Source organism: Delphinapterus leucas, chromosome 15 (genome assembly GCF_059928025.1).
Source record: "Delphinapterus leucas isolate spDelLeu-1000000601 "Yukka" chromosome 15, BTC_Dleu_Yukka2, whole genome shotgun sequence".
Classification (NCBI taxonomy): domain Eukaryota; kingdom Metazoa; phylum Chordata; class Mammalia; order Artiodactyla; family Monodontidae; genus Delphinapterus; species Delphinapterus leucas.
Window position 1 is genome coordinate 88,221,599 of NC_143143.1, and position 24,964 is coordinate 88,246,562.

The following is a 24,964-nucleotide window of genomic DNA, read 5'->3' on the forward strand; positions in this document are numbered from 1 at the left end:
CGCGAGGGCTGTAACCTAGATCCGCTCAGGAGGTGCCGGCAGTGCAGCCCAAGGAGAGCCCCCTCCCCCAGCTGCGTACCCCGAAGGGTAGAGCAGGCCCTGTGCCAGAGACCCCAGGAGATATCGGGGACCTTGCAGGGCCCCCTCTGCTCTGGGCTGGCTCTGCCCCGCCCCCAACCTCCAGACGCTTCCCCCCTCCTCCGCTTTCTGGTGTGGGGGGGGCGGCGTCAGGAAGGAGCCCCACTCGTGAGCCCCCAGCCCTGACGCCGGGCCTAAGCGGAAGCTACCTGCAGCCCACCCACCGGGGCAGGTGGGAGAGCCACGCCCCAGGAAGGCTGGCCCTGGGGGTCTCGGCTGGAGGCCAAGGGGATCCCCACCCAGTCCTCGCCTGGGCTGTCTCCCACTCTCCAGAGGAGAGCCGAGGGCTCACTCCTGAGACCCCTACCCACGCCCCCCACCTGCTTCTTCACTCTTGGGGTGGCTGCCTGGACGCAGGATGCTGCTGGGGGTAGAGTGGGAGCTTCCCAGTAACGGCCCCGCCTCCAAAGAGGAGTGGAGTGTCAGGAGGAGGGTGACAGGGCACCGGTGTGGGGGACTCCGGAGTCGCCCTCCGGAGTTCTCCAAGGACCACTGTGTGGGTTGCCCCTTTGGAGACACCTCCCACCTTCCACCTCAACACCAGGAGACAAATGTTGATGGTTCTGGGGCTTGGAGGAGCCAGGAGGGAAAGGCAACATCTGTGCCCCCTGGAGACCCCCACCAGTGGAGTCAGCATCCCCAGGAGAGGCTCTGTGGGCAGGAACCAGGGCTCCAACTCGGGGGTGGGGGGAAGGGGGGTCGCTGGGCAAGTGGGCGAGGAGCCATATCAGGCCCTCTGTGGTGATCCCCTTTCCCGCCATCATCACTGGTCTTCAGGGTCTCCTGCTGAAAACACGTAGCACCCCCAAACCCCAAGACCTGACTCCCAGGCCGAGGGTACCCCATCCTTTCCATCATTCCATCATCCCCGCCCCGCTTAGTCTCCCCTCTCCAGAGCCAGGGCTGGCGGAGGTCCAGGCCACAGTTTCCATCTGGCCACCACGAGAGAAGCTGGCCAGCCCAGGGGTCCCACAGGTGAGGGACCTCCAAGGGGCAGCGGGCAAAAAGCAGGACTGGATTGCCTGACTGATGGAATGGCTCCTGGTGCCTGGTCAGCGGGTCAGGATCCGTCAACATTCATTAAACTTATACACACGTAGACCAGCAAATACTAAACCACCACACTCCCTGGCCTTGCTGCAGAGACAGCTCCCCACATGACTCACAGGCCAGCACAGACTTTTGGAAAAGCAATCTGGCCACACCCTGGCACACTCTTAGGACTCGGGTGTGGAGGGGAAATCACCAAGGGGCAGGGTCCTCAGACAAGGGTGTTCTTGGCAGCCACGCCAAAGGGAAAGATCTGGAAACCTGGGTATCCACCAGCAGAGGGTACGCTGGGGCGTTAGTGTCTGCACATGGGGAGGAGTGGCCACTGGCCAGCTGCGGGCATGCGGCGATGCTCACAGGCCTGTCGGTGGGCATGTCTGTGGGCAAGTAGGGAAAGGTTAAGACTTTTGGGTACCAGAGAGGGGCTTGGAAAGCACGGTCACCTTTCGTACACTCTGCCTGACTCATGGCAGGGAGCCTATGTGACAGTGTGTAACATAATGCAGCCATCACCTTACATCAAACCCCGAGTGGGGGCTGCAGGAGTGGAGAGGGTAAGGTCCGCCCTGAGGGGCTCCGCCAGCAGCGACACGGGGCTCCGAGTGTGCACTGATGCTTCCAGTCGTGCATGGGGCTCCGGGGACCACCCTAGGAGCGGGGCTGTGGCCTGCACACACTGTGCACCAGCCAGGGGTGTCGAGTCCCCGGGGAAGTAGGCCCCCGTCCGACTGGCCTGGAGGGCTCTTTACCCCAACTCAGGCTTTACTCTGATGGGGGGGACAGTGGGAGGGGAGGCTGAGACTGACCCGCAGGAAGGCAGGAGGAGAGGGCGGGGGTGTGCACAGCTCCCCACAAACCCCGCCATCCTTGAGGGCGCCGGTAACTCTCTGTGATTCCAGATGTTCAGCAGCTGTCTTGGCCATTTCCGCCCCTTCTCTGACCCCGCATCCGCCAGGAAACGTCCCCTCCTGTCCTCGGGCTCCAAGCCACCCCCTACCTTCCCTGCACCCCATTTCCTGAGCAGAGGCGTTTGTGCAGACTCAGCTCCCCCTCCCGTGGGGCGGCTTCAGCTTTCCCAGGGCCGGTGCTGCCCCCAGAGCCTGGACACCCTCTGCCAGGGGCTCTGATCCTGCCGCCGCCCCTCCAGCCTCTGGGACTGGTTTTCCCTCTCTCCCTCCTTTCCTCCTCGGAGGCTGGCAGCCTACATCGGGGCCTCTGGGGAAGCTGAGCCCGACCGGCCAGGAGGGAGTCCTGCTCAGTGGGGGAGGGTGGGAGCCCTGTGGGGTGGAGGCCAGAGGTCAGAGACCCCAGCCAGCCCTGCAGGAGGGGGTGGGGGAGGGGGGACACACGCTCAGATGTCTGCCCGGTGGACACTGGGGGGTGGCCTCTTCCATCTGAGCACCGAAAACTGAGGACACAGCCCCACCTTCCCTGAGCAGACCAGGGCCGGCGGGGGGGGGGGGGCACAAGAGGTCACTGCTGCTGCAGCTGGTCCAGTCTGGGGGCTATTCTGGAGAGGGGACAGCAGGAGGAGGACTCCCTTCCTGTCATGTGCTTTCCTGTCTCAACAGAGCTGGTGGTTCTGGGGCACTTGGGCTCCTGTGGGCTGGGGGCAGGGCGGATGGGGTCAGGGGCCAAGCCAGACACAGGGTAAGGGCTCCGGGGGGCCAGCAGCCCCAGCCCGTTGACCTCTGCCCCCCAGAATCCGGTCTCTGGCTGTTCCCCCTCCTCCAAGCTTCCTGATCTGCCGGGGGAGCCAAGGGCAGGTGGGCCCGGCCAAAGGGAAGCCTCTATTTCCAACCAAGATGGGAGACTACCCTCAGGAGGACGCTGCTTCTCCATGCCCCACCTCTCCCCGGGGAATCAGCACAAAATGTGGTGTGTCCACCATACCGTGCAGACGATCCTGTGGGCCGCCCCACCGCGGCTGCTACGTCCGCCTGGATTCGGGCTGAGCACAGAACGAGGCCTCTGCTCTGCTGTTGGGGTCGCTCCTGAGGGCTCGCAAAGTGAGCCTGGAGCCTCTGGGTCTGCACGCACCCCACCCACCCACCCCAGGATATGAGCCTATGAAAGAGGTCCCTAGGAGAGTAAACGCCCACACGCCCCCCCTAACCTCGGGGCCGGGGCAGACTTCTCAGGTGCACCAGGACCACCAATCCCCATGGGCAGCTCTGCCCATCCCTTGACCCCAGGCATGGCACCCTGCGGGCTCCCTCCTGGGGCGGTCCCCCCACTGCCCCTGCTGCCACCCAGGACCTAGTAAAGAAGTGAAGTGCTCTCAGGGCAGAAGGAACAGGGGCGGAGCCCTCACCCAGGTGGGCCTGTGGACTCTGAGCCACTCCCTTGGGCCTCAGGACCTGACTGATAAGTGAAGCCGACCCAGTCTGGGATAGGAGCTGGATAATCAGGAAGGTCAGAATCTCAGCGCCTGGGGGAGGGGCGCTGGGGGTAGAGTTGCCAGATTTAGCAAAAAATAACAAACCAAAAATCAGGATATCCAATTACAGTTGAATTTCAGATAAATGATACTTTAATATGAGTATGTCTCATGCAATATTTAGGACATACTTATACTCAAAATAAGTATTGGTTGTTTATTTGAAATTCAAATTTAACTGGGTGTTCTGTATTTTACCTGGAAACAGGGGTTGGGGGGATGGATGCTCAAACCTCTCAACTCACTCGCTCTGCGCATTGACCCCTCCTGCTCACCAGCCCCGGAGGACAGCAGCCGTACTCAGTTCTGTGTCCCAAGCCTGGTGGCGGTTGACTGGGCCAGCAATGCCCCCAACTCAGCTTCACAGGGCAGTAGAGCAGAGAGGACTTGTTGGGGCCTGGAGCCCCCTCCCCAGAGGGCTGGGGTCTCCAAGGCAGGCCTCTTAGGTTCCGAGGGCCCAGGTGGGTTTGCCAAACTCCCTTTCAGGTCAAGGCAACTGTTGAAGGAGCCCCCTGGAACCTGGCTCTTCTCTGCCTCCCCCCATGGACTCTGCCCTGCTCTCTGCCCTCAGGTGGGCAGGCCCACTTTGGTGCAGGAGAGAAAGGAGAACCCACGAGAGCCCTCCAGAAAAGGAGAAGGGACATCTTGTGGGGTGGTTTCAGGGAGAGGAGAGCTCGACCAGGGGCTGAAAATGAGGAACATTGGCCAGGCACGACCCACCTGGAGAAGGTCATTGCCTCTGCAGGCATCAGTGGAAAGAGGATCCAGAACGGCTCTGGGGGGGTGGGGGTGGGGGGCAGGGGCGGGCAGGGGGGGTTTCCAGCCCGCACTCACCCCCTTTCCTGGGAAGGAAGGTGTGGAGGGCAGGGGCACAGGCAGTGAGCAAAGAGCCCCACAGCCAGCCTCGCTGCTCCCCCTGGCCGGCCCGTTGCGGGGCCCACGTAGCCTTTGCAGACTCACACACAGCCTGATCCCCAGGGCTGCTTCGTCCTGTCTCTGCTCCCTCTCCCACCAGGGCAGGTGCCTCGGGAGGTGGCGGGGGTTCAGGGCCGTGGACAGCCCTGTATTTTTCCCGGTGAGACCCAGGAAGAGGTCAGCACTGTTGATTTCTGGCCTGGGTGTCCACCTACAGTTCAAGGAGGAGGGGGCCAGACGCTGCTCAGGCCCCGGTGGAGGTGGCCTTGGGGGTGGGTGAGAGGCTAATGAGGCCCCGGGAGGATGCGGGCCAAAGAGGGCCTGGCGAGGGTGTGGCCGCGCCAGGGTCCTGAGGCTGTGGCCCGGGCGGGGGTGTTGTGGGAGGGCGAGGTCCACCACGCCCGGGAACCCTTTGTGCGCCCCCCACAGAGTGCCGCCTCTCCCGGGCAACGGTGACTCACAAAGCCGGCCCACGCCGGGCAGAGGACGCCTCCCCTGGGCCCCGGTGGGCCCAGGTCATAAAGGCCACGAGGGCCAAGCCCTGAGAAGGCATGTCCTGAGGTGGCCGCGCGCGCGCGGCCCTGACACCACCCTCCAGGCTGGACCTAGATTTCCTACTGGAAGCGCCACCCGGCCCGGCGACTGGGCCTTAGGGCTCTCTGTCAGGGCCCAGCGCCTCGGCGCCCATGTGTGTGGTCTGCTTCGTGAAGGCACTGGTGCACTTGTTCAAGATCTACCTGACGGCAAACTACACCTACAACTTCCGCGGCTGGCCTGTGGACTTCCGCTGGGATGACGTGCACGCCGCCACCGCCGGGGGCCACAGCGGTCACCAGGAGACTGACGTGCCCGGCAGCCGCGGCGGGCATGTGGCTGCTGCGGGGCGCGGCGCTGGGCGAAGACGCGCAGGGGCGGCCATCCCGCGGGGCGCGCAGGCAGGCGCAGTGCCTCCTGCAGCAGATCCGTGAGCTGCCCGGCCAGGTCGCCAGCTACGTGCTGGCCCACTCAGTGGGCCCCTGGTTCGTGTACCCTGGCTCCATGTTCCTGATGACGCGCGCGCTGCTGCCGCTCCTGCGGCAGGGCCAGGAGTGCCTGGTGGACCGCTACCGCGGCCGGCGCGCCAAGCTGGTGGCCTGTGACGGCAACGAGATCGGCACCATGTTCATGGACCGCCGCCAGCGCCCGGGCAGCCATGGCCGCGGACTGCGCCTCGCCATCTGCTGCGAGGGCAACACCGGCTTCTACGAGATGGGCTGTCTGTCGGCACCGCGGAAGGCCGGCTATTCGGTGTTGGGCTGGAACCACCCGGGATTTGGGGGCAGCACGGGCGCGCCGTTCCCTCAGCACGACGCCAACGCCATGGACGTGGTGGTCAAGTACGCGCTGTACCGCCTGCACTTCCCGCCCGCGCACGTGGTGGTCTACGGCTGGTCCATTGGCGGCTTCACGGCCTCGTGGGCCACCATGACGTAACCGGAGCTGGGCGCACTGGTGCTCGATGCTACCTTCGACGACCTCGTGCCACTGGCGCTGAAGGTCATGCCCCACAGCTGGAAGGGGCTGTTGGTGCGCACGGTGCGCGAGCACTTCAACCTCAACGTGGCCCAGCAGTTATGCCGCTACCCCGGCCGGTGCTGCTGCTCCGGCGCACGCCGGACGACGTGGTCAGCACCTCGGGCCCCCTGCGCCCCCTGCCGTCGGGCGACGTGGAGGGCACCGCGGCAACGAGCTGCTCCTGCGCTGCCGCAGCACCGCTACCCCGCCGTGATGGCGCGCGAGGGCCTTACTGTCGTGACCCGATGGCTGCGTGCCGGCAGCCTGGCGCAGGAGGCCGCCTTCTACGCGCGCTACCGCGTGGACGGCGACTCGTGCCTAGCCCTGCTGCGCTCGTACCACGCGCGCTGCGAGGACCGGCAGGAGGACGAGGAGGCCTGGGGCCCGCACGGGCTCTCTTTCCCCTGGCTAGTGGGCCAGGGCCCGAGCCGGCGGCGGCGCTGGCAGCTCGCGCTGTTCCTGGCTCGCCAGCACCTCAAGAACGTGGAGGCGACCCACTGCAGTCCGCTGGAACCTGAGGACTTCTAGTTGCCCTGGAGGCTGTAGACCGTGCTTCTGCGTGTCCCTTCTCCCACCCCCCACCCCAAACCAGTAAAGCTGGCCCTGCCTGGGATCCCCACCTGGGATCCCCACCTTGTGTCTGGGGGAGGGTGGGGCAGTGCATAGGGACCTGGCACTCTCCCTCACTGGGGCATCCCCTTCCCTCCTTTCTCTTCCTCCCTCCAACATTTGTGGACGGTCCCAGTCTGCTCCCAGCTCCTAAGGGGAATGCAAAGATTAACTTGACCCAGTTTATGGCAACACTGTGTGATGGGTGCCTTGATCACCTAGAAAGGATGGTGTGAACATGGGCTGTGGGACACCAGGAGGCGTCCTTCACCTGGCCTGGGTTACAGGATGACTGGGAAAGATGAGTGTTGAAGGGTCTGTGCAAGTCGCCTCTAACTATGAAAGAACACTGGCTTTGGAAGGGCTGTAAAAGTCTTAGCAGCTGGACTTCCCCAGGAGTGCGATGCTGCTGCTTCATAGGGTTCCCCCCGCCCCATTCCTGGCTTCTACAGAATGGGGTTCACCGTGGAACCACAGACTCAGAGTAAGTGGCAGGCAGTCCAGGTGGGACTACAGACACACCTGCACTGACCACTCATTGCTTTGTTCCCGGCTCAGGGATGCCATACAAAATGAGAGACAAGCCCTCTGCCCACCACCATCTGTAATGCAGTCGCATCCTTACCACCTGCCCTTAACTGTATGAAGCAGGGACTATTGGCTGTCCTCAACTCCTGGGGACAGGGGCTGGCCAGGGTGGTTCCAGCTAGAAGCTCTGGAAAAGCTGAAAGAAGGCAAGTGGGGCAGGCATATAATTGACGGCACCAGAGCAGGACCTGGCCTGGATGCACCTGGGCCAGTGCAAGCAGAAGCAGGTACTTAAGGTGACCTAAAGTACCAGGAAGACCTATGGGGAGAAGGTGAGCTTTGAGCTGAGACAGTAAGAGGAGTTAGCCAGGTGAAGGAATGGGTTTCCTTCCTAGGGATCAGTACATGCAGGGTGGCTTGGCTGTTAGGGGGAATGCTGTCCAGAAGGGTCAGATCCTCAAGGGTTTGAATACCACTAAAGCAGCGGTCCCCAACCTTTTTGGCACCAGGGACTGGTTCCGTGGAAGACAACTTTTCCACGGACAGGGGGAGGGAAAGGTTCAGGCGGTAATGCGAGCGGTGGGGAGCAGATGAAGCTTCGCTCACTTGCCCGCCGCTCACCTCCTGCTGTGCAGCCCGGCCCCTGCACTAACGGATTGCTTGCAGAGGCAATTAGTAGCCAAGGAAGAGTAGTCGTGGGACTTGTTTTAGCGGGACCGGGTTGCCTAATGGCTACACACCTCTCCTTTGACAAGTTTGGCAGACCCTTCTCCGGAGTCTGCAGGAAGCAATTAGCTGAGTGATGAGCAAGTAACTCTGGCCTCAGTTTTCTCATCTGTAAAGTGGGGAGGGCCCCATCTGTCTCACCGGGTTGCTGTGAAAAGGAAGTGAGAGAACACGGGGTCGAAGGGCGCCTCCAGCCAGAAGAGAGCAACTCGTGGTCGCGCCTTTTTCTGCGCAACCCCCATACAACTTTAAAATCCCTACAAAAAGGACAGACCCAAAAAGAAAAAGAGCCCCAAAGTCAGTGGGTCAGGCCTCGGAGGGATCGCAAGCGGCCTGAGTCTGAACCGCCGAAGTACGTGAGCCGTGGCGCTCGCAGGCAGGGGCAAACACCTTGGAGACCTCCAAGAGGCCCACCTCCGGGATTCCCGTAGCGCCATGTTGCACGGTCCTCCCAGTTCCCACCTCACTCCGTGCACCTCAAGACCGTTCTACCTGTGCTTCTCGCTGGTGGACCGGACTCCCTTTCCGGCTTCGTCCGCAGCCTCGACCAATCATATTGAAGCTGATGAACCGGGACTAGGCCAAAACACCTCCCTCATTGGGCACCGCTCGTGGGGGCGGGACGGGGGGGCGGAGCGCGCCTCAAAGCGGAAGTGGGTCGTCTCGCTGTTGATCACGTAATGCCGCGGCGCTTGAGGCGATTCAGCTGGCTGGTGCGTAAACGGCGAGCGACGCCTGGTGCGGCCCGCTCGGTTCCCACTGCGCCCGCGACCCCGGCTTCGACGCCAGCTGCGGTCCGGCCGCCGCCTAAACATGGACTCCGCCGGCCAAGGTACCCGCGGGCCCGGCGCCGCGTGGCGGCCTTTGGGCCCCTCCGCCTGCGCCCGCCCGTGCCGCGGCACCTCTTCCTCTCCCACGCGCGCGGCCTCGAAGCTCCTGGCGGGTGTTCCGCCCCCGCTGGGATCGCTCTGAGCACTGGTTCCCCAGCGCCCTCCCCTCGCCCCAGAGTCTTGGGTTTCGTCACTCCGGGTAGCTCCCACTCTGCCCCCGCCCGACTCTTGCCCGGCGGGCCGCCCTCAGTCCCTGCGCAGGGCCCTCGGGGACACCCCATCCGGCCCTGGATGCGGGCCGAGGTGCCGTGCGCGGCGCCCGGGGAGGGGAGGGGAGGCGACGCCGTCCTCGCGTTGGGCGCAGCGCCCCTTGGGTGGCAACGCAGCTCGGAGCCCAGCCTACTGCAGAGTTGTCTGGAGGGGGAAGGGTGCAGTGAGTCAGGGGCACACCCAGCGTACCAGGCCTGTTTCCGGAACTGACATCCCAGACTAGTTTGAGGTGGCCGCTGGGGGGTGTGGAGCGGGCCCAGAAGCTTAAGATCTTGAGGAGGTGGTACGAGTCTGTCTTCCATCCTGGGGCTCTAGAGGGAGTGCTAATACTACGTTGATGTAACTACACTGGATGATTTCAGGGTGCTTTTCTATCGTTTGATCTGTATCAGCATATTAATTAAACATTAGAATTCTTCACAAGCGTGGGGTTCCGGTCATGAGAACGACAGAAAACATTTACTGAGCACCTACTGTGTGCCAGACGCCATTCCAAGCCTGCTTCTCAGATCTTTTTCCATTCTCGGAATAACCTTTTTATACTGGTCCCAGAAAACCCCGTTTTGCAAATGATTATACAGGCTGAGCTGAGATTCACCCAGGTGAGGGGCTCTGGCCCCCTCGTGTTGCCTACTGCAGCAGCCCGTGCTAATTCTCTCTGTAGGTCCTTTGGTGAGGACCTTGGTCACCTCTGAGTCAGGGTGTGAATAGCATCTTCCTGCAGGGGGTACCGAGCTTGGTCTCACCCAGTGACTGGGCAGCGCACAGCATGTTGGGTGAGCACACAGTTTTATAAGCAGACAGTGGCTGAGGGCCTTTATCTGTTTTTGAAGAATAGAAAAGTTGTAGGGATCTTGAGGCACTTACTGAATTTGAGTAGGTTCAACACAGCAGGTACAAACGATGAAGTAAAACCACGTAGGTTGATCTCGGTTAAATATTGAAATCTGTCGATTAAAAAGAAAAGCTTCATTTAGTGAACATCTCTAGAGCACCACAGAAGTGCATGGCTCCAGCTGTGGGACATGTGAAGGGAATGACACGGCCAGCTAAACAGAGTGTCTTTGGTTTTAAGGGCATTTCGCCTATTTTTAGCAGATTCTAGGGTTTCTAGAGTAGACAAACATACCTGCAGTTAAAGACACTTATACTGTTTTGCAACCTTTATGCCTTTAATTTACTTTTCTTTCTTTCTTTTTTTTTTTTTGGCCACGCCGCGCTTTTCTTGTGGGATCTTAGTTCCCTGACCAGGGATTGAACGCGGGCACTCGGCAGTGAAGGCGCAGAGTCCTAACCACTGACCATCAGGGAATTCCCTTTAAGTTACTTTTAAATGTGCCAAACACCATACAGAGCCCGTCTCTTCACAGAATGTGCTGATCAAAAGGGAAGATGTTTTCAGTGCTGATTGTATAATGTACTAAACAACGACGGCCTTGCATTTGGAATTGGAAAGAACTGACGTAGACCTGTTTTTCCTGTAAACTTCTAGTGCATACAGGAAAGTGCGTTTAACGTGGAGAACAAACGTGACGCAGGGGTTCGAACCGGGTCTGGGTATAGCAGAGGTGTGAGGAGGCAGTGCCCTCTGCACACCGCCCCAGCCTTCTTGCTGTGGGGTGAGGGTCGAGGATGAACCGAACGGATTTTGTTTCGCTGACTCCCCACAGGGGCTGGATGACTGTGTTCCTTGTGTGTAATCTTAGCCCGCGCCCTGGCGGAGTAGCGGATTGGAAAGTGGCGCTGGTTGTGTTTACAGCTGTATTAAGTTCCTTCACGCTAAAAAATGGAAGAGCTGTTAGATCCAGCGGCTTTGTTTCTAACAAAGGTTTCCTGTCTGTGAAGATAGTATTCTTACAGGAGGAACCAGATTTAGGGAGTGGCTGCCTTGTGCCAGCATTTCTAGAACCTGAAGAAGCAACTTGGGTGGCCTGAGATGTGGCTGCTCCCAGTCTGGTGGCCAAAACCATCTTTGCAGAACCTTTCAGAGAAGAGGCATTGTCTCCACGGGTCCCCCGCCCCTTTCTCCTAAACCTGCCCTTGCACCCTTGCTTTCTCCCTCGGTGGAAACCTCTGTCCTCTATTCCTCTGTGACTTCTTATTTGATGCTCTCTGACCGCATTTTGTCTCTGGCAGATATCAACCTGAATTCTCCTAACAAAGGTCTGCTCTCCGACTCCATGACGGATGTCCCTGTCGACACAGCGGTGGCCGCCCAGGCTCCTGCTGTGGAGGGTCTGACAGATGCCGAGGCGGAGGAGCTCAGGGCTGAGCTTGCAAAGGTGTTGTGTCATGGCTGTCCATCCGGGGGTGACTGTGAGGCCCTCCCAGCCTAATGAGGGGCCAGAGTGCTGGCTGTGCTCTGGAGAAATTGCCCTGGGAGATTGTCCCTGGAGCCCCACAGAAACTGCCCTCTGCAGCCCTTGGTTGGCGTGTGTCTGGCACCTTGTAGGTGCTCCATGAGGAGAATGTCCACATGGGGCAGCTGCTCTGAGCACACCATCTGCTGGGAGTTTCTCTTTTGGAATCAACACGACATTTTCAAGACCCCCATGGATATATCCGTCCCTGGATCTTCATTTTTCTTTTAAAAATACTTCTGTAAAAAGCGTTTCGTGTGATCTTTTTAAAGTGAGAGCTCTTTAAGAGGAAATAGGAGTTAAGAACAAAAGCGTCTGCGTATAATTTTTATTCAGACTAACTGCCAAGAGTGTTTCTTTTTACGGTGTGATACAGAGTCTAATAGTGACTCACTTGAGATTCCAGAATCTGGGGAAATGAACTTGTTGGCATCAGTCAGGCAGAGGCTGGAGCACGCTTGTTGCAGTTCTCTGCTCCGCCTTCGGAAACAAGCCCGTCCTGATACATCCTGGGTCCAGGCCTGGGTCTGAGCAGAGCTGGTCATGCGGACAAACCCAGCCCCAGGACCAGGTTTTAGACCATAGAGGAAGCCGCCCTTTCTTAATTGAACGGAGGTTAAAGGAGAAGCAGCAGGAAGTCCCAGGAGACTTATGTTTTGCCTTTTATTTCAGGACATGTTGGTTTAGAGAATAAAAACCACAAGGTTTTTTTCAGAGGTGAATTGCAAAATGAAGAAGCTCTTGTGTTTCTTAAAAATTTCAGCTTGCGTGTCCACGTGCCCTTAAGCCCATGTGCCCAAAGCACCATAAATGGAAAGTTCAAGTCACCGAGTGTCACTGCTGGGGTGGCTGGTAATAGTTTGGCCTTAGATGATCCTGTAGTTTTGAATCGTTTCTTTTTCAGTATTTTCTAAAGCAGAATCTAGTGATATATAGGGCTTTAGGCTGTTGTTAGTGCCTTAACCCAAACAGTCATTTTTTTAAGAAAGGGACTTTTTTTTTTAGAGTAGCTGTTCACATAGGAGCAGGAAGGAGCAGGAAGTATTGAGAATCTAAAGTAGGAAGGCTGTAAAGGATGCTCCTCTCTGTAGTTCACTCTTTGTTTTAAGACATGAGAAGGTTCTGGTCGTTATTGTCAAGATTTTTTCTGTTGCCCAACTCAAGTTACTTTAAGCAGAAAAGAGAATTTTCTTTGGGCTCCTGTAAGTGGCTTTCGCCGAGGCCGGCAGCTGACCTTGGGAACACAAATGTTGTCATAAGGGTTGTTTCTCTGTCACGTGGGTCTCTGGCCACCCATCCGTCTGTCAGCTCTGCTTCCTTCCCCCGACGTGTGGAATTCCCCCATGGTGCAGATGGGGCCTGGCTGCCAACCCGCCCACCTTCTGTTACTCACACCCAGACCCGGAGCCTGGACAGAAAGGGGCTGCTGTCTTCTAACACCCGTTCCTAGTCCCAGGGAAGAGCTCCGACAGGCCTTGCTCGTCATCCACGGGTGGGCACTGTGGTCAGTAGCTCCGCCAGAGCCCTCGGCTTAGGGGGGCGGGACGGTTCTCCAGAAGAAGTCGAGGCGCTGGTGCCACATACAAACAGAACCGATGCCTGCTGTAGACTATTCCTAAGACGAGCTGTGTTTCTGTAAATGGGAAATGCTTAGGTGATTCTGAGAAGGCCTTCACTGCGACGTGTGTAAGGATGGTGGTCACTTCCTGCCATCGTGGTGGCTGAATCCTGGTAACCGTGCTTTTGCAGGTGGAGGAGGAAGTTGTCACTCTGCGCCAGGTGCTGGCAGCCAAGGAGAGGCACTGTGGCGAGCTGAAGAGGAGGCTGGGCCTTTCTACCTTGGAGGGCCTGAAGCAGAACCTGTCCAGGGGTTGGCATGATGTACAGGTGTCTAACGCGTGAGTGTCTGCTCTACCTGCTTGATGGGCGTTGAGTCCTGGGGGTGAGGGGCCTCCTGGGAGCAGGGTCAGCAAGTGTGCCGCTTGGAAGCAGCCAGCTGGGGTCCCTGAATCCTTGCCAGCAACTGAATTTGTATTTATTCAAAGAGTGTAGAGTCTACACGTGTTTTTAAAAGGCGGCAGACATGCTAGCTAGTTGTCCAAGCAGAAATTGACAAGAAGAATATGTTTCAGGGTCTACATTGGAGAGAACACGAATTAGGTGCTTAATGAGGCTGGTTTTCCATGGTCCCCACAGGTCAGCGTCTGCCGACGTGAGTCTGTGGACATGAGTCCTTCTCATGAGCATGACGTGGTCAGGACCTCTGACCCAGACCCTCTGTGCCGCAGCTCTCTGAATTTGGGTAGTGCGGCTGTGTGGCTCCTCTGAAACATATCCTCCAAGGTGGGGGGATGGGAGATGTCTCCCACTGTCTGAGAAGCCATGTTCCCACAGGAAGACCAAGTCAATTTTCATAAATCTGCCCTAGGAAAGGCCCAGTTCTCTGTCCTAGGAAACTGTAGGCCTTGAACCCCAAAGGGTGGCTGTGTTGGGGCCATGGGCTGTGCCCTCCTTGCTCCTCCCAGCTGTTCCCCAAGACACAGCTTCCATCGCGTGAGCAGGCCCTCCTTCGGCATGAGGAGAGTGGCTGGGCCTGCAGAGCCGGTGCTGAGCAGAAGCAGGCTGAACGTTCAGTCTTCTTGCCAAGTGGTCCTTCTCTGTTTTCCCTGGAATGTCACTTGCCAGTTTGAAACTTGAGTTGAAGTAGTTTTTCTAAATCATTTACCACAGACTTTCTGTTTTTAGCTACGTGAAAACTTCTGAGAAACTTGGAGAGTGGAATGAGAAAGTGACCCAGTCGGACCTGTGAGTGCCTCTGCTGCCGGCACCTCCATCCTCTCCCCTCCTGACACCTTTGAGGGACAGGGAGGCTGTGCACACTTGGCTCAGACCTAGCTGTGGTGTTTCTTGGCTATTTTATTTTTAATATATTTTTCTCCTCTCAATCACAAAAGAAACTGTCCTTTAAACGCTTCTGGAAGAGGGTGCAGACGCTGAAGGAAGTTCACTCTGCCACCAGACCACACTGAAAACTTCCCCCTGCCCGATGTGTGTCCCTCAGATCAGAGGCCGGAGCTGAGCTTGGGCCACGTCTGGCTGGTGATGCACCTTGGGCGCCATCTGTACTGATGCTGATGGCTGGCGCTTTTCCCCCTCCTTCCCCTGCAGACCTGGCTCCAGCTGTGGTGCTCTCAGGGTCTCTTGCACTTAGGGGTGGCTCTTGAGCTGGGGGTGCAGCGTGGGCCATGCGGGTCAGATCTCGAAGGAGCTCCTTTGGCCTGAGAAGCTCCAAGCTCTCAGCCACACAGAAAATTAGTAGAGCGCAGAACCCTCATGGGTAGCTCTGTGTGTCTGACAGAGCTCTGGTCCAGAAGGACTCCCGACGTCTTATTTGAGATTCTTAAACAAGATGGTAGCGCTTCATTCGTGCGCCGTTCTGGGTATAGCCTTTGAACTGGGTGGTGCAGTATTTTATTCTATTATTATTTTTTAGATTTTATTTATTTATTTATTTTTGGGCTGCGTTGGGTCTTCCGTTGCTGTGTGCAGGCTTTCTGTAGTTGTGGCGAGTGGGGTCTACTCTTCATTGTGGTGCACGGGCTTCTCATTGCAGTGGCTTCTCTTGTTGTGGAGCATGGGCCCTAGGCGCGCAGGCTTCAGTAGTTGTGGCTCGCGGGCTCTAGAGCGCAGGCTCAGTAGTTGTGGTGCACGGGCTTAGTTGCTCCATGGCATGTGGGATCTTCCCGGACCAGGGCTCAAACCCGTGTCCCCTGCATCGGCAGGCGGATTCTTAACCACTGCGCCACCAGGGAAGCCCCTGCAGTATTTTAAAATAGTCACCTTCTGGGAGGTCTTGCTTAGAAGGAAGTGCTGTCGTGCTTGCCAGAAGGCATGGGCAGAAAGCCCTTCTGTGTTGGGCTGAGAGGAAATGGTTGTGACCCACCTTGTCTTGGAGGTGCCCGGAAGCCCAGGTTGGCCAGCTGTGTGCGTGGAGCCCTTGCAGCCTGGGGTCACGAGGGGAGCCGGGCACCAAGTGGGTCTGGTGGTTGGGGTTTCATGCTGTTTGCGTGGCTTGGTAGGGCAGCCCGTTGCTGCAGGCAGGCTCACGGTGCAGACCAGAGCTGAAAATAGCCTTGGGAGATCTTAGTGCTGTTCTGTAAAGCCAGTTGACGGGAAGCTGCTGGGATACTGTTTCTGACGATCACGGTTCTGACTCCTCTGAACGGACCCTGTGGCTCTGGGCCTGCAGGTGTGGCTGGTGGGATGGCCCTTTTCACACGCTTCATCAGGCAGCGGCCACGAGGTCTTAGCTCCAAGTCTGGTGGTAGAGTTGTCAGGGCTGGAGGCGTCTCTGCAGTGATAGCCCAGGACGGTGACAACGCGACACAGCTGCTCTGCACTCTCGGGGTCGTCTGACTGGTGCCTCCCTAGCGGTGGCTGCCGGAGACCGCTGCTGGGGTTCCGCGTCCAGAGCCTCGGAGCCACCCTGTCTTTCGCGATTTGCGATCCGTGTGCTGGTGGATCCCTTTCGGAGAGCGCCACCCAGGGGGAGGAGGCGGGCGTGTGCAGCCCGAGCACTTAGCTCTGGTGCAGCGGTCCTGTCGTGAGTGGGTTGATGCCGTTTGGGAGGGGGTCTCTTCCCTCGGCCAGCTGTTGATTCAGCAGCCGTGCTCTGTTGGTCGTGAAGTGATCACCTAATGGGATCCTTTTTTAGGTGGATCATAGCTAAAATCGTGCTTTGTGTGGACACCAATAAATTGCACAGTCACTCGTTGGCATGTTGAGTTCTTTGGTCGCAGGTGACAGAAAGCACAGGTACGGATAGTGTCAGCCTAGGAGGGATGGGGAGGCTTCGCCTGGCGAGAAGCCCCCGCTCCAGGCCCTCTGCCCGGGGCTCCGATCAGCGCTCCCAACCTGTGTCCCTCCCCCTTCCACTCTCCCCACAGTGGCTTTGTTCTCAGGTAGCTCCTCTGTGGTCAAGGGGTGCCTGGTGGGGCTGGATGGTATCTTCCCAGCCTTGCAGACCAACGATAAGATTGTGCTTTCACTGTGGTCCGGGAGCTGTAGCCTCTGGCCAGGCAGTCTGGGGTCACGTGCCCCACCGAGTGGCAGGTGGAGACGGCCCCCCAAGGGAGGATCCTGGAGGAGGAGCATCCAGCAGATGCCTCCCTCTGACTGACAGCCACGCCCACTGATCCTGGGAGGAGGCCTTTGTCTTCCTAAAAGGTGAAAGGAATTCCCAAAGGGGCAGCGGCCAGGGCCGCACAGCCTGGTGCTCTCAGGCACAGGTGGGGCTGAGTTACCAGGATACAGACGCTGGCTCTACCCTGGCCTCTGCACCACATCTGTCCCAGAGGGGTGCTTCCCTGCAGAGTGGCCCACAGCACGCGCCTCTCCTGCTGGTGATTCAGTGCCTGGGCCCCCTTCTAGGTCATCCTCAGGATGCTCCCCTTCTGTCGCCACCATCTTGAGAGACGCTGAGACAGGCCATGGTGTGGGTGGCAGCTCCGGGTGAAGGCGTCTTCAAGTCAGAAGACGCCTGGGAGAATTGTGACCACAGTCTGCGTGGAAACCCTCTGAAAGGAGGGTGTGGACTTTGGGTTTTAGTACGAATCAGCTGTGGCCTAGAATGGACCTTGTCGCTCGGCCCAGGGGATCCTGTCCAGGCCCCAGCTGTCCAGATACCTGGGTCACTGGGCAGGGGATTGGACTTTGAGTTCCTGTTCACTTAAGTCCTCTGATCGTGTCAGACTATCACTGGGGGAGGAATTTCTCGTTGTCAGGGTTTTCTAAGGCCTGGGTTCAGAATGAGGCCTCTTACTAGTTTTTGAATCCAGAAAACGCAGAAGCAGATTTTTCGGCAAGGATTTTAGAAATTATTTTTTCCTTGTTATTAGCAGTGTGTTCCAAAATCACTGACTTTCTGGAAACTGAGATAAACTCAGATGTCTTAGCGATTTCAAGGTATTTCCAAACTCTTGCTGGGAAGCGACATGTTTTGAGGCCCGGGCCCTGCTGTGCTGTGAGTGGCTGCAGCTGAGGGGAGGGAGGCCCCTCCAGGGTGCTTGGGGCCAGGCCGTCACCACAGGACGGGGAGTGCAGGGCACCAGGTAGGAGGCTGGCCTGAGGGAGGCGGGTAGCAGGCGCTCACGTGGGGCCTCCCGAGGGCGACGATGTGGGGTGGATGGGAAAGGGGCCTGGAAGCCCCACTGCTGGTGCCGTCCGAGCCAGCCCCCTGTGACCTGGGGGTGCCAGGAGGGCTGGAGCTGGCTGGCGCCTCCGGAGCCCTACCATCTCGAGCCATTATTGTGGGGTTGCCAGCTTGGCTAGAAAGGAGCTCCTGGGTTCAGGCTGCTGTGTCTTCTGTTTCTGGTGGGGGCTGGACGGGGGGCTGGCAGCTGTAGGTGTTGGCTCTCAGCCTGGGCCTGAGGGTGTCCTTGCTGTCCCTGTGGCCCAGGCACCCTGCCCGTGCCTGTGCCACTGCCGTTGAGGTCACGAGCCATCTTGTTGTGGGTGAATGGGGCAGGAGGGTGTGGAACAGGCCGTCTCCGCCAAGACCACCCCCTTGAACCAGTTCTCAAAGGACATGGTAGATGCAGAACAGGAGGGTGGAGGGCTGGAGGGGCTGCTCGGGGTCTGAAGCCTGGCCCGGCACAGGCCGCACGGCCGGCTGCATCCCCTGTGGGTGTGGTCGAGCTGTTCTGTCCTCAGAGGACTGTCTTAGACGAGAAGAGAAAAGAGAAGCCCCAGGAGGGCCTGAGGGGCTGGTCTGCTTGGCCGCAGGCCCTGGGCTCTGTGGGCCTCTTTGCTGTAGGGGTGGGGCAAGTAAGTTTCCACGGAGGGGAGCCTGCATTACAGGAAGAGCAGAAAACGGTGTTATTACAGGGTGGGGGGTCGTGACCTGGCAGTGCTGCGTCTGTCCCTCATGCAGTCCCCTGGGGGCCCTGAGACAGGACACGTGTCCTCTTCCTGGTGGCCAGGCTTTCTCACCGCCCTGACCGCCCCCTCTTTTCTCTGGGTGCCTTGTCCTTGGTGTGGGGAGGCATGACTACGCCTTCTGTTTGGTTGGTTTAACTGGTGTTTCTCCTTCCAGCTACAAGAAGACCCAGGAAACCCTCTCTCAGGCAGGACAGAAGACCTCAGCAGCCCTGTCCACCATGGGCTCTGCCATCAGCCGGAAGCTTGGGGACATGAGGTGAGACTCCCTGGCCTGACACCTCCACCCTGACAGCTGGGACAGGCAGGTGGGGTTTTAGGGGGTTTAGATCCACTAGAGGGTCTGCAGGAAGCCTGCCTGAGCCTCCAGGCTCAGATGCACATGCCTCAGGGGCCCCTCACCACCCATAGGTGTGGCCACACCAGCCCCGGACCAGTTGGTTCACAAACTCTTGTTTACCGGCTACCTCTGCCATTTATTTGTATGTTTCTTGGGGTGCGGGGTTGGGGGGGGCCACTGGTGCCTGTGGGTAACTTTGGTACTTAGGGTTGGTGGAGGCGATGCTTCTTGTTGAAGTTCCACGGAGAGAAAACGATTCGGCCTGGGGGCAGCGTCAGCCTGGGTGGCCCGCCAGCCTGGACAAGTCGAGGACAAGCGTGGTGTTTCTCGGGGTGTTTGCCAGGCCTGCCCTGAGAGAGCGTGCGGCTGCACGCTAGGGCCCCCGACTGAGCGTTCTGTCCCAGAAGTGGATGAGACCCTGCTGGCCACCCGAGTGCCTCTGGGGCCAGGGAGAGTGGGGGGCCCGGGCACTAGGTGGACCACACACAGCAGTGGCCACCCCCAGCCTGATGGCCATGCCGCTCCCAAGCCAGGCTTCACCCTGAGTTTCTTGCTCTGGGCTTCGCTGCTGCCCCCGCAGGGCCTCCTTGGAGCCAGAGGCCAGGGTGTGGCTGCTGGCTGAGCTCCTTCCTTGCTGTGCCCTCACAAGGGCCTCCCTCGGGGTTGTTGGGACTAATTGGAGAGAGACAGTGGGCAGTGCGGGTCATCCCCATCGCCAGCACCCTGGACTTGGCCCCCTGGGTTCCACTGCCGGCCCTGCCCTATCTCCTCATAGCCAAGAATCCTGTGGAGTTGCTGTGGGTCTGGCCTGCTGAGCGTGGCATTGGGAGTCCCCCTGGCCCTGACCCCTCACCTCTCAGCCTTGAGTGGGCTCCTTCTTGCCTGCTTAGGGTAAGCATTTCCCTGCCTCACAGCCTGTGGCTGCCTCGTGGGCCTCAAGATAGGAGCCCTGCCCTGGCCGATTGGCCACAGGCGCTCACAAGCCCCAGGCCCCACCCGGCTGAGCAGAGGACAGCTGGTGCCTGGAGCCGTGCTCACGTTTTATCCGTGTTTGTTTGACATCGTTACCCCTCTCCTCTCCTTGACCCCCCCCCAGCCTTTTATTTTGAAAAACTTCAAACCTTCGGAGAAGCTGAACCGTCAGTAATAGGCAGTCTGTTCCTCAGGGGTGCACCCTCTCCACTGGGGGACCCTGCGGGCCACGCTCGGATGCAGGCCTTGCCCACCATGGCTGTGATTCGGGCACAAGAGGGACCCCCCACCCCAGGCGGTGGCTCTGCGCTGGCAGCAGGAGGGCCTGTGGCAGTTGCTCCCCAAGGCTTCGCGCTGCTCGGCTCACGCGTGACTCTGGGTGTGTTCCTGGATCGAGTCTCCCTTGACGCTCGATGGGATGCCTGCTGTGACCACCTGAGCCAGGCTGATCACACGCCCCTGGCGGCCAGGCCTCACTCCCAGGGCCCGTCACAGAGCGAGGGGAGCGTCTGCTCGGGTCTGTGCTTTCCTGCAGAGGCTGGTCTGATGACAGGGCATCTGAAGCAGGTGACAGAGGTCTGCTTCGTCCTCTTCTGGGAACATTCTCTTTCATTTTTGGTGTCATGCGCTCACGTTCAGTATTCTCGCTCACTTTCGAGCGTGTTCGGAGCACTCTGGGTGGAAAGCAGGCGAGAGGGCGGAGCCCCGGGCGCGTGTGGAAGCGGCTGCGGGCGAGCCTGCTGGGCAGTTCCTCACACGAACGGCTTCGATCTGGGGGAGCAGCGACGCGGCCCATGCTCCGTCTGCCCCCGCTGTCTGCTCAGAACCCGGAGTGGCCGTGTCGCTGCAGGTCCTGTGCCCGCCGTGCGTGAGTCAGCCCGGCAGAGGAACTGGCGCGTGGTCACGGTGCCTGTTGGCTGGGGTCTCATTCTGGGGCCTTGAGTGCCTGCTGCTGGTTTTGCTCTCATGATTCCAGTGGTGCTGTGATCTCTGGGTCTCAGGGTCCTCGGTGTGTCCCCATCGCCTCACCACGTGGTCTCAGGTGGTTTCTGAGGCCAAGGCCCGTTTACCTCCGTGGTTTGGAGCTTCTCAAGAAGGAGAACCAGGGAGGTCTCCCTCGCACGTTCAGGGTCAGGTGCTGCTCAGTCCTTCAGGACAGCAGCCCCACACTGGTGTCTCGAAGGGCCCGTCCAGGAGTAGCCTGGGTTGAGAGGCCTTCTGCATCCCCGGCGGTGGGGGGTGGGGGGGGACTGGATTGGGGCCAAAAACCCACTTAAAGCAGGGTCAGGCCTCCGTCCAGCTGGGTGACCTTTGATGGGACACATGCCTCCTCTCACCATTGGGCTCGTTCTCCTGCCGAGCAGAGCAGGTCCTGCCACCCACCAGAGCGGTGTGGGTACATCAGGCCATGTGACCGTCACTTCTGAAATGATCTCCACGTTGGGGTGGCCTTGTCCGCCTCCCCAACCCCCCGCCCCCCCGGGCAGCTGCCCTTGGACACACTCAGATTTGTCGGTCAGCTTCTTACATCTGTGGTGATGGAGCCAGAGCATGAAGTTCTCAGCCCTGGGGGTGTCGCAAGCCCTGTCGCGGTGCAGGGGGCGGGCGCCCCAGCCCCAGCTGGAGTGCAGGCTGATGGGGTCCTGGGTGAGGCATGGACACCCGGGGCCGAAGAGCACTTCACGCCCTCGCTTTGCTTGTTTTTTTGGGCTCCTTCTCTCCAGTCTGTGGCGTAGTCAGATGCGAGGGTCCCTCGTATGTGACTGCATCCGGGAGGGCGGGGCAGAGGCTGGGGAGGGGGCACGTGCCCTCCTCTGGCAGCGTGGTCGCCGGCGTCCCTGTGCTCTTCCGGAGCCCGAGCAGAGGGGCCGGGGCAGGACCAGGCGCCCCTCCTAACACTGCATCTCTTCTCTCCTCCTGCCGCCGCTCTCAGGGCTCGGCCCTTCTCACACTCCTTTAGGTAAGACTGACGCTGGACATGCTGGGCACGGCTGGCCCCGGCTGGCCCCAGGGGAGGCTGTGCGGATGAAGGTGGGGGTGGGAGCAGCACAGCGAGGTGGTCACCAGCGGCGTGACGGGTTCAGGGCTCCTCCCCTGCTTGTGCAGCCGGCTGGGTCCTGTCGCCGCCCGTTCTGACCCGGCCTCACCGAGTAGCTATCGGCCCGCCCCGACTCTATTCCTGGAAGGGGCCCTGCCGGCCCTCAAGCCGTCGTGTCCCCATGTCCTCCTCCCCCAGAAGCGGTCCTGCCCCTCAAAGTGGAGCTGGTCTCCTCCCCGTAGCCGAGCGCTCTTTCTGCCGCGGGGTGCTTGGGACCGGGTCAGACAGCCTCCTGAGTGTCCTTTACCTCATGCTGATCAAGCCGCTCCTCCGCCTTGGAGGTCTGGAACCCAAATCCAGAACAGTCTGCGACTTTAAATATTCCTACTTGCCCTGCCGGTCTCTCTGGAGCTTGCTGTTAAGTCACGTGGGGACACCTGGCGGTTCTTGGCACCAGAAGTGTCTTTAGCAGTCCAGGCCAAGGGCGTCTTAGTTTCCTTGTCCCAGCACCCTCTTCCGGCAGTGTCACGCTTCTGGGGCCATGCGAGGGGCACCCGGGTCTGGTTCTCCCCCTGAGGGCAGCCTGCGGCTTCTCTGCTTCAGTGGTGCGGGGTGGGCGGGGCCTCAGCTTCCTGCACGGGGAGGCCGGTCCTGTCCTTGCCTTAACTCTCCTTCTCTGCTCCTACCGCGCTTCCAAGCAGCAGCCGCTCCATCCGCCGCTCCATAAGTACGCCGGCCATGAGGTAACGTGCCCCCGCACGCCACGGCCCCCTGAGCCCGCCGGGACCCCACTGGGAGGCCGGTGGGAGGGGGTGGCCCCGGCTGGTCCGTCTCACTCCCCAAACCCCTGAACCAGGGACCACCTTCCCCCTCAGCGTCCTCTTGGCTCAGGGTTGGGAGATACCTCTTCGAGGCTGAAGAGCTGGTGGGGGTGAGGCCCCAAACTGGGCTCCACCTGGAACTTTCCAGGGCTGCCCTCAGGGCCGGGCCGGAAGGGACAGAGAGGCTTGCACACGCCAAGAGGTCTCAGGTGTCTCCAAGATTTTTATGGTGGCTCTTTATGTCCTGAGAACAGCCAGAGCCAGGACCTGTTCCTCCTCGAAGTCCCCACCTGTGCTCGCTCCTGCTCTGTGGTGCAGCCTGGGTCCCCGCAGAGCTCGTGTCCCCGTCCAGGAGAAGCTGCTGCAGCTGCTGTCCCCCGAGCGTGCCAGGGGTCACTGACAGGCTGCCTCCAGAGGCCTGGGCTCAGGGAGCTGCGGAGCCAGGGAGGGGGACGGGGGCTGGGTGGGACCAGGCCTGGCCTGCTTTGTCCTCTGCCTCCTCGTCACTCTCTGCTCTCCGAATGCTCCTGGTTTTCCTCTTGCTCGATTTCTGTGAGAGATCTGTGTGAAGAACACGTGGGACTTTCCGTAACCCCAAGATGTGCATTTAGGGCGCAGCAGAAAACGTGCCCGGCATCCCCCGGCTTCCCAGTCAAGGGGTCCGCAGTTTGCCCAGATGAAGTCTGGGGCTCACCAGCTGGTGGCATGCAGATCTTCTGTCCTGCAGTTGGGGGGTGTGGCTGACCTCGGTTCTGTCCTGGGGAAGGCTCTGAACATGTGTGCCCCCTCCCCTTTTTTTGGCTCGTCATGTTTTTGCAGTGAGACCTCGGGATCTCTCAGGGATCTCTCCAGAGGATGACCCTAACCCCGAGTTCCTTCAGGTTTAGGAGGGTGACAAAGCAATGTGCTCCTTATACTGACATCTTTCTCTCTCTTTAAAGGAATTCTGCCACCTTCAAGTCATTTGAGGACCGAGTTGGGACCATAAAGGTAACTGGATCTGGACCGCCCAGTTCTGCCGGGGTGGGACACGTCACTAGTCATTGTAGGTTCACGTGCAAGTTATGGGAAATGATACGGAGAGCTCTTGTACCTTGTGCGGTTTCCGCCGGTGGTAACATCCTGCAGTGTCACAACCAGGACGCCTGGCTGTTACAGTCACAACAGAGCACAGTTCCACCATCCCCACAAAGACTGCGGCCTGCCTACCCCCTGCTCTACACCCCTGGCAACCCCTAACCTGGTCTCCGTTTCTGTTGTGTCAGGAACGTCATGTAAATGCAGCCACGCAGCGTGTAGTCTCTTGGGGATTGGCTCTTTTCACTGTGTAATTTCCTAGAGAGATATCCAGCCTGTTTCCCGTGTTGGTGATTTGTTTCTTGTATTGCTGAGCGGCGTCCATGTGACATAAACTCACGTAGGGATCGGACACCTTGAATTCCCAGCACGGGCCTAGGATCTGCTAGGCGTGCGTGCTCTGTCTCATGTTCTTCTTTCTTGGTCTTTTCCCATCTGTAGTCTAAGGTTGTCAGTGGCGGAGAGAATGGCAGTGACAACCTTCCCTCCCCGACCGGGAGTGGAGACAGACCCCGGCCCGATCACACGCCCTTCTAAGCCCGTAGCGGCTTTGCCCGGCCACGGAACAAGCACACCGTCATCGCCACAACGGCAACTTCGAGCGGCGGGTGTTGAGAACAATCGGGCCATCCCCGTGGAGACGTGGCTGCCGCGCTCGCATGGGTCAGAGAACATGTCTTGTACACGGATGCCTCCCCTTCTGTCGGCAGATCAGCAAATCACTGCGCCGTCCTGCCTTGGAGCAGGAAGCGGGCAGGGTGGCGGGTCCCAGGGTGGGAGCCAAAGCCAAGCTCCTGTTGGGAGTCTTGTTAGTGGATCAGCATGTTGAAAGCGGGGTGGGGGGGGGAAGAGCGATAAGTATAAAATGCGTGGTGTTTTCTAAACTCCTTCCCTAAGTCGCAGAAGGAAGAGTCATCCAGAAAGCCCTGCCTGATCTGCAGTTTTATTTCAAAATGCCAAACAGGAAAACTACCCATTTCCTGAGAGCTTCCAGAAAGCTGATGATCAGCAGACGCCTGATCATTACGCTAATGACCCAGCTTTAAGAAAAGCAAATTCTTTATTTTTTAGAAGCAGTGGGTTTTTCAAAAAGTAAAACTAAGCAAAGCAGCTTTAGCCTCACAGTTAGAAAATATTATTCCTTTGGACTCAAGCTGAAGTGCACGCCTTATATTGCCTTATGTTTTATTTGTTTATAATGTTTTTATATATATAAATGAGGGTTCCTTAGTGGATTTTGAGCGCTATGTAAAATCCTGCATCCAGCCGAGGGGCAGCACCTCTGTGCCAGTGGTGTGTTTTATTTCACGAGTGCATTCCATCCCCGTATAGAAAACTGGCTTCTCGCTCCTCTCAGTGA

General features: G+C 59.1%; 2 protein-coding genes across 3 annotated transcripts; both read left to right on the top strand.

Annotated features, from left to right (window-relative positions):
* The first annotated feature begins 4,793 nt into the window (after nt 1-4,793).
* Nucleotides 4,794-6,643, top strand: ABHD16B (abhydrolase domain containing 16B). The gene is given in 5 exon segments (XM_022597411.3): nt 4,794-5,376; nt 5,378-6,167; nt 6,170-6,256; nt 6,259-6,285; nt 6,288-6,643. Coding segments are annotated over 5 exon segments (1,407 nt in total). The 5' UTR covers nt 4,794-5,229.
* Nucleotides 6,644-8,606: 1,963 nt separating this feature from the next.
* On the top strand, nt 8,607-24,265 carry TPD52L2 (TPD52 like 2). Of its 2 annotated transcripts, XM_022597413.3 has the most exons (7): nt 8,609-8,792; nt 11,197-11,342; nt 13,170-13,318; nt 14,166-14,225; nt 18,514-18,615; nt 23,469-23,517; nt 24,046-24,265. In XM_022597413.3, the coding sequence occupies exons 1-7, from the start codon at nt 8,774-8,776 to the stop codon at nt 24,139-24,141; spliced, it is 621 nt and encodes a 206-aa protein (XP_022453121.1). In that variant the 5' UTR covers nt 8,609-8,773; the 3' UTR covers nt 24,142-24,265. The 2 variants fall into 2 exon arrangements, with proteins under 2 accessions (XP_022453123.1, XP_022453121.1); XM_022597415.3 differs by lacking the exon at nt 14,166-14,225 and having other exon boundaries at nt 8,607-8,792.
* Nucleotides 24,266-24,964: the final 699 nt, after the last annotated feature.

Coding starts and splice junctions, on each gene's coding strand:
- TPD52L2 (XM_022597413.3), top strand. Junction 14,226..18,513: donor AAAGTGACCCAGTCGGACCT/GTGAGTGCCTCT, acceptor TTCTCCTTCCAG/CTACAAGAAGACCCAGGAAA. Junction 18,616..23,468: donor CGGAAGCTTGGGGACATGAG/GTGAGACTCCCT, acceptor CTCTCTTTAAAG/GAATTCTGCCACCTTCAAGT.